The 8,798-nt window shown below is 46.9% G+C and overlaps 1 protein-coding gene across 3 annotated transcripts in view; it reads right to left on the reverse strand.

Moving 5' to 3' along the window:
• LOC135812162 (cadherin EGF LAG seven-pass G-type receptor 1-like) overlaps positions 1–8,798 on the reverse strand; it is a 54,976-nt gene that overhangs the window by 3,174 nt on the left and 43,004 nt on the right. For all 3 annotated transcript variants that reach the window (XM_065325479.1, XM_065325478.1, XM_065325480.1), the window contains exons 10-20: positions 8,201–8,310; positions 7,218–7,383; positions 6,496–6,728; positions 4,974–5,120; positions 4,447–4,541; positions 3,433–3,898; positions 3,218–3,263; positions 2,578–2,708; positions 1,920–2,044; positions 998–1,260; positions 86–167 (exon numbers count right to left, since the gene is read on the reverse strand). In XM_065325479.1, coding sequence (XP_065181551.1) covers positions 86–167; positions 998–1,260; positions 1,920–2,044; positions 2,578–2,708; positions 3,218–3,263; positions 3,433–3,898; positions 4,447–4,541; positions 4,974–5,120; positions 6,496–6,728; positions 7,218–7,383; positions 8,201–8,310 — 1,864 coding nt within the window. The remainder of the gene's footprint in view (positions 1–85; positions 168–997; positions 1,261–1,919; positions 2,045–2,577; positions 2,709–3,217; positions 3,264–3,432; positions 3,899–4,446; positions 4,542–4,973; positions 5,121–6,495; positions 6,729–7,217; positions 7,384–8,200; positions 8,311–8,798) is intronic.

The raw sequence follows: 8,798 nt of genomic DNA on the forward strand, positions 1-8,798 counted from the left end.
CGCAGTAGTGTTTGTGCTGGTGTCTGCAAGCGTCGTGTGGTCTCGCCCACTCCTGTCACCACTATGTCGTATGCTGGCGACTTACACGACTTTGCCGGAGTCGGCCGGTTCGTAGGCATCCATGACGGTTGCTGCCATGGTGACGCCGACGATCAATGCCGGAACACCTGTATGGTATTGAGGAGGATAACGCACAATACCAACTATCAGCCATAATTGCTATACACAGAAAAATACACTACCATCTGTGAGTTTGGATTTCAGAAAGCAGCTGAAAGCAAACCGGCTGACCAGAGACCTAGTACCGCATTTCACCGAATATAAGGCACACCCTTTTACACTCTTAACATCAGGGTCAACAAAGGGAGTGCGACATACAATCGAGCATGACTTACTACTGGAGTGAATATATTGAAATGATATGACATGGACCTGAACGTGGGCATGCGTCTTACAATCGAGTGCGACTTAAGATCAAGGAAATACGGTATGCAACAAAGACCAGTTTCCAGCAACTATCCATCATTTGTTCTGGGTATACACATAGAACTTAGCAGAGTACTGGCCGGATACGCGTACAATCTGCCGTTGGATTCTGACCTAGGGTTTCTGAGCCATTGATATACCAAAAGCATAGTAGATATTGCTTGACTGTAGTGCCAAATGGCTATCAAGCAGATTACTTACCTGGAGAATCCTATTCAGCTCACATGGACAAATAGTGCACTCATTCCTAGCCATGACCAATCTGATTCATTCGTCAATACCATACAATCAATCACACTGGTCATGGTAAGGAATGAGTGCACTATTTGTCTATGTGAGCTAAATAGGATTGCCCAGGTACAAGTAATCTGCTTGATAGCCATTTGGCACTACAGTCAAACAATATCTACTATGCTTTTGGTATACTTTAGTGCTGAGCATCAACCGGAACAAATCGAGATCAATGATCGTACATCAAGAGCACTGGAGCGTAAGCACTGGCAACACTCACCCCAGCCGAGCGCAACGCACTTCCACATGAACTTCTTGACCAGCGAGCCGTACACACGCACCAAGCTACTGTAGAGATAGTAGGCTTGTGCGAACGTGAATGCAAAGACGACTAGTAGCAGGTAGTGGGTCAGCACAGCCATGGTCATGCAGCCTTCTCGGTGGCCCGTCACTCTTCCGCCGATTATGAACGACGCCAGGGCAAACAGCCAGGCCACACACAGGTGTAGCAGCAGCCTCATCTGCATTGGCTGACGTAGCTTCCTGCACATGCCGTACGAACACACACAGACACACAGACACACACACACACACACACACACGCACACACACACACACACATACAGACACACAAACACACACACACACATATACAGACACACACACACACACACACACACACATGAGTGTACAGACAAACACGCAGCCACATAGATGGAAAAATACACACCCATGCACACACCCATGCACACCCGTACACACAAACACACACACACACACACGGACACGCGCAAACCCACACGCACACAGAACAACAACACGAGCGATTCACATCTCCACGCTGGCAAGCATATATCTACTATCGGACTACAGTGGACGTCACTTGAGGCTAGTCCATTGCCTGCAGCAAGAGTGTATTGATTCATACAGAGGACTAGTATGTTGGGTTAAAAAAATACCTCTGAAACTAAGAACACTTTCCTGCCGCCCGTGTGGGTTCGTCTCATCGGAATTCTAGTGTACTCATAATGGGCAATTGTTAATGACCGTAATTGGACTTGAAAATACCTGTACATGTAGGTGGGGTAGTTTGAGAAGGGAGATCGACTAGCATTATAGCCCAGAGAAAACCTGTCTAACCCCAAGCTCAGACGGATGTGGGCCAGAAAGTATTGGATAAGTATTTTGTCTATATCACCTACTTGAAGTTGAGCAGCAGAACGATGGCAATGAGCAGTGCCAGCATGGATATGCCACAGCCGATGTAGGTGATGTAGGAGAGCGCTTGAAGGTGAGCACCTTGGGCCTGACGCGTCGGGTCCAAATCCTGCCGAGCAAAAGTCAGACGAGATACTATACATGAGAGCGGCTTACTGAGACGCGGACACCGGAAAGCGATGGCGACCAAAATATATCGTTTGATAAAACCGGAGTACCATAATTATTATGCCACAGTGCAGTGGCATCTTGAATTCACAACATCAGGCATTTTTAAAGAGACATCTACTGTGCGAGATAAAGTCGTACAGGCGTACGTCCAGCAGCATTCGCACCACTACCACCACGGCATGAAGGGCCGTGCAAGTCCAGGGTTCCAGACTTCGTACACATCGGGTCAGATTTCACCAGACACAAGAGTATATCCAGTATAAGGTATGCAGTAAGACCTCGCTTATCCGGTCCTCTTTCATCCGGAACCCTCACCATCCGGAAGAAAATCGTAGGTTACCGATTTAGAGCATATGTCATGCATGCATGTATACAGTATGTGCGTTCGATTATCCGGTTCCATCGTCTATCCGGAAAATTTTATGGAAAACGGATGTGTGCGGTTAAGCGAGGTCTGACTGTATAACTTACCATCAGCATAGCAAAGTGAGTCAGATGAGAGCAGTGACACTGTACCACCGCCTCTCCTGGAAACGTGTCATTGTTGGTACCGTTTCCGACAACCATATGACACCCTTCACGACTCCATCCACCCTGGCCCCCTGCACAGAAAAGAGTACACCGAATAAAAAAGAGTCAACACACACGAATCTGGAGAAATCAGCCAAACTGTGGCTTTGAGTGGCCGATGGTATCTACTCCGAAGTACCATCATGCTAATGTTGCCAGTAAATGTACTTCGGGCATGGAGTATCATTGCCATCGTACTATCGCAGCATCACACGCCCGACAAAAGAAAGCCATGCCATGTAGAGTGCTGTGCACCCGCGATAAGTCGCACACGTGTTGCATGCAAGTCGCGCATGCGTCACACACAAGGTCGCAAGCAAGTCGCACACATTTGCAATCCAGACATGTACTGGTCGTGTGTGCCTAGTTGACAAAGCACTGAACTGAAGCAATGCTCCGGCAACATGTACACACACACACACACACACACACACACACACACACACACACACACACACACACACACACACAGATACAGATACAGATTAGCATTGCCGATAGCGATCTGACTGGTTTACAACAGACTACATAGAGTTCGTACCATTCTTAGCAAAGTCCCAGAAGACACAGACTGGCTTGGTACCATTCTGGACAGAACATAATCAAACACCAACAAAGAGAAACAGGCATGAGCATCGAAGTGAATTTCTGGCAGGAAACATATCAACAAAAAAACAGATTCCAAACAGCACCATACTGCACTGTGATAACCGGAAAAGATCTCACATCACGCATCAAATAGATACTGTTTAATACCTTCTTCAGCCGGAAGTCAAGTCGGACAGTGCCGTCAAACTCTGCCCGTCCTTGCCCTAGCTTTGCTGACACGATGGCCGTGTTGAGTTGCAGGTTCGGTGGAGTAACGGCATCACGGCCATTAGCGGCCGCGGCATCGCGAGGCTGCGTGTCGACAGCGCGATGGAACAGAGATTCGCGCTTGAACACACTGAACTGCACGCGGACATTCTCCTCGGGCCCCTCCACTGCCAGGTTTTCGACATTCTCGAACGAGATTTTCGCAGCAGGCTGGGCGGCAGCATTCCCGTCTGTGTTCCGACGTGCTCGTGGAGAACTGCCATCCTCTATGCCAATCGAGAGAGTCTTCAAGTCGACCGGGCTAATATCCGTCAGTTTTGAGGCAATGTTGTCAGACTCGATGACACGTGTTTCACCTGCTGACAGAAGCGTTGTTGCTCCGTACTCTTCAGCTAAGACCAGCATCCTGGGACAAGGAAACACACGAACAGCAAACACACACATACAGTCAACTTGGCGTATAACTACACTCGGCGGGGCATCGGAAAAGTGTCCTTATTCGCGAAGTGTTGTTATACCCGAAGTCTCATTATATGTATTTCAGTTGGATGGGACTTTGCTCTGGGCATGGACAATTGTCGTTTTATCCGCAGTCGTTACCAATGAAGTTGACTGTACACACACACACACATATATACATGTGCACACACAGATTTCAGCTCTTTGTGTACAGTGAAACGTGTCTGAGACGACCGCTCAAGGGACCTTGAAAACGTGGTCTCAGTTACCGGGTGGTCTCCTTATCCAGGGTCATTTGACTGGAAATAGCATGCCTTGGTCCTGGTTTCAGTGGTCTTCCAGGACAGGTGGTCGCCTTATCCGAGTGGTCGCCTTGACAGGCTCGACTGTATTCCACATCGAGTCTTAGAGATGCACACTCCGAGTTAAGGCATACATGATATTGTACGAACTCGCCACCCTGCCACGATGTAACACTCTTCTGAATTCGCTTACCTGTTAGAGGCGTTCGTCAGAAGATTACCTTCGGCTAGCACAGAGAGATTAGTCTCTGCAATGTTGCTTATCGCTCCCATTAGCCCCTCTCCAACCTGAAGAATCACAACAGTATGGTTCAAGCAACAACAGGATTTTCAGTACGTTCGTGGAAACTGATAACGAGTAAAGAATCAAATCATGCACACAAACACCTGCATGCACATCACGCCCGCACGGGCACGCACACACGCACACACTAACACAGATCCACATGCGGCAAGACGTGTTCAAAGATAGCACATGACTGTGTCCATGCAGAGTAGATATGTATCAAGTACAGATGCCTTGGGCATGGCCGGCATAAGAGGTCAGGAATTGGGTGACAAACGAGCCGAGAATTGGAGAAAGCCACTACTCTCCTATTCGGATTAGACGGAGTATTGAATCTCACATCTACGGCTCTCTTCCCGCTAATCACGGCTGGACTGTGAAGCAATAGGTAGCAGCAAAATTAGACACTGAAGTTAGAAAACGAGATCACCGACCTTATGATCGGAAGTCCGGACATCCACAATGTTGCTGACAACTTTAGCGCCGAGGTCGAGCGTAGTGCCCCCGATCTTGCTGCTGTCGGCTGTGACCCCGTTCATAGCCCCAGACAACTCGCCAGCATTGTCCTCCGTCACAACAAGCTGCGAGTACAGGAGAACGACACGGGGAGAAACAGGTACTGTAAAACCGGAAAGTCTTACGACCAAAAAGTGTAACGTTTTTGTAATTTTGGCATGATAACGTGCAGAAAGTTTAACGATGGCTACGTGGTGCATCTTTACACAGATATCTCGCGATGACGTTTCTTCAAAATTCTATAACGAAAACTAATTGATCGTTAAAACGTTCGACTTTGTGACTTGTTAGACTTTCCGGTTTTACAGTATAATTATTACCGCGAGGAATAGAGATATTGTGAAGAAAATGTTGAAGAGTCTCTGCTTGGATGACAGCTAGAGTCAACTTCGCTTATAACGACACTCGGCGGGGCATCAAAAAGGTGTCCTTATTCGCGAAGTGTCGTTATACCCGAAGTCTCATTATAATGTATTACAGTTGGAAGGGACTTTGCTCTGGGCATGGAAATGCTGTCGTCATTCGCGAATTGTCGTTATATCCGCAGTCGTTATTAGCGAAGTTGACTGTACACCATAGCTCAGTGGCTAGAGCATCGCTGGCCTCAAGCGAAGGTCATGTTTAAGTCCTGGTGATGGTAGTCCATTATTTTCTTCTTCGGACTATTCGCTTTTTCATTCCCTCCAGAAATGAATACTTGAATAGAGATAGAGAAAGAGATAGATATGCAGGTCTATACAAGAACTGATAACAAACACAGTAGGGAGAGAGGAAAAGTATAGTTATAACTCAGAGTTTCGCGTTTTACTCGATATTTAGGTGATTGACATGATGGTAGTAGGGGACACTGAGCAGAAGGAACTCTGCTTGGGGAAAGACTTGCTGGACGGACTAAACTGGATGTGATGCTAATCAGTAGCTCTCCCGCTTGAATTGCTTACAAGTGATGCAGAGTATCACTCCACAGTTGCAAATTTGAGAGTTTTCTGTTCACACGCATATTTTAAAGTCGAGAAATGCCTCCTTGGCCTAACCTACCTGACAAACACAAAACTGGCGAAGACACTATAAGTGCAACCAAGAGTACATGAAAACCAGAGTGTGCAGCTTGGGATCTTTTCTACTATGGGTGTCTGTCACGGCGGAATTCCGTGATTACATCATATTCGGCGCAGATCTGAGGCAGGAGATGGCGTAGTGCCTACTACGGAGCTGCAGTTGTGCAGAAAGATACATGCTTGAATCCTGCTGGTACGCACCACATCACTAAAATGATGTAATCTCGAAATTCCGCCGTGACAGCAACCCATCCGACTTGCACACTCTGGTTCTGATGTACTCTTGGTACAACTACAAAACACTGTATTGGTAATAATCGGATAGCGAGGTTTCATGGCTATGCAGCCCAAGTACGGAACCGTGACGTTGGTGAGCACTTACGTTGAGCAGTGCGTTGAGCGCAGCATCCGGATCCGGGTTGTACTTGCAGTCTGACGTGTCGGCCGTTTCCCAGGCAACGCTCGAGGAGGTCGCGTTGCACACGCACCTGCGCACCGCAACACCACCATACGTGCACTCACGTGTGACCGTGTCGCCAGGGTTGGCTTGCGGCCAGTCCAGCGTTCCACGTACGGTGAGATTTCGTGTGTAGTTGTCTTCGGCTGGGCATACAACTGCACATCAAAAGAAAATGCAAAAAAAGTGAAAAGTAGATTACCATGTGAAGTTCATGTCCGTAGAGAGCACAATTTGCCGAATGCAAAGGGCGGAATACGCAGACAGAAGACTCACAGTTACGAAAAACAACTGCCCGTTCTTCTGTCTGTGTAAAAAGTAGATTATAGTTTCCATAACATTACAGACAAGAAGATGGCCCCGTGCATGATGATACAGTCAACCAACACGACACGCCGAAACATTTGTGCAATCTCGCCAACTGGCACGTCCACCCAGAGAGATGAAAACAATGCCGCCAGAACATCAGTTGCCATCCATGCATGCCCACAGCTATGGATCTACAGTCGTCTCCAACAAAATCCGGCCAATGCTATGGATATATGTACAGTGGCATGGTGCCTGTCGCATGCATACATTTACCATACCATGTTTACAGTCAGTGGAGGGTTTACCATGGTCTACCAGCACAGCACAATGAGACTTACGATTGCAAACGTCGCAGGCTCGTCCCGTGCAGCCGCATTTGCAGTCACACTGCCCCGTACTAGCATTGCATTTCGACGGGTTGCCCCCGGCAACCGTCTTGACACCAGCCAAGTTGCACGCACAGTCTAAGCATGGCTCGTCATCATCACTGCGGTAAGTATTTGCCTGCAAAAAGGAAAAAAAGATTTTTTTTGACGGTTGCCGTGAGAGCCAGTTAGAACCATATTATTTTATTGATGTGCGAAATGCCAACCCTCCCAGCCCCAGCAAGAAGGCATGGATACTGCTAATAAGTAGTGGAAGGGGAGCAGATTATGCCTAACTGAAAAGCCTGCAAGATCATTGGAAACAAAACTCATACCAAAGTGCCAGTACATTTCAACACTAAAATAGCTATGATGTCCACAACTGTTTTAGTTGACAATAATTATGATTGTGGCAAAATGCCGAACTCACGGCCTGTGATCAAAGAGTACATCAAACGGCTCTAATTTGGCTGAATACTGAAAACTGAAGTGAGCATTAGACCATTCAGCACACTGACTAAATCCAGCACATACCAAGCACACCATCACGGCCATCCTATCATTCAGATCTCGCGATAAGATGATGGATATCTCGAGGTGCACAAGCCAAGTAATGTTCATGATATGCATCTGATCATCGTTTACTCCCGTAAGCAAATCAAGGGAATTCAGTGATATGTCTGAAAGATGAGAGCTTGCAACTATCAGAATGTGGATCTGCAATCACTAACTGTGATATTGAAATGTTTTCAGTACACCCAGCTCGCAACACACGAACAGTCCTTGTACAGTAAATTGTCCAAATTTTCACCCAGGAAGGCATCATCAGGGTACCAGCAGGGACATCATCAGGACCTGTTGGTGTGTTGTGAGTTGGGTGAGCTGAAAATATGACAAGGCTACAATGGAGTTTCGAAGTAATAAGTGAAAAAATTATTGAAATGGTCAAAGGTTACCTTGCATAAGTTGCAATCTTTGCCCTCGACTAAGTTGCCCTCCTTGCACAGGCACTCTCCCGTCATCCAGTTGCAGTGGGTCGCGTGCTCATCCTCGACGCATTTACAGCCTGCAAAGCACGTGAACATGCGTACACATACAAAACCAGTTATAAAAATCCAAGCATGCATACAGAGAGATACGGAGAATGAGCCCAGTTGCATGTACTGTTAAGTCGTGTATACAGCCCGCGGCATATACGACTTTTTGGGGAAATTTTGCAGCCTCCATATGAGACATAATTCTATACAAGACCGGTACTTCTTCTATGTGTGTCAACACTAATACACAAAAAAATCGGCGTATGTGCCGGCAGTGTATCTTGAAAATCAGGTTTCTATTCAAAACAGGCTTCTATTCAAAACAAGCGTCTATATGACACAGGCTTTAATACAAGACACCACGGTAGTTGTTGCCGACTAAACTAATCTATCGTGAGTGGGCAAGAATTATGGGTACTCATGCCATATTTGGCTCATCCCAATTCAATACTAGATGGGGCTGAACAAAAAAAGCAGTTTGCGAATACCATGACCAAGCAAATTCAGGAACCCGAAA

The sequence above is a fragment of the Sycon ciliatum genome, chromosome 3, assembly GCF_964019385.1.
Source record: "Sycon ciliatum chromosome 3, ocSycCili1.1, whole genome shotgun sequence".
NCBI classification, from domain to species: domain Eukaryota; kingdom Metazoa; phylum Porifera; class Calcarea; order Leucosolenida; family Sycettidae; genus Sycon; species Sycon ciliatum.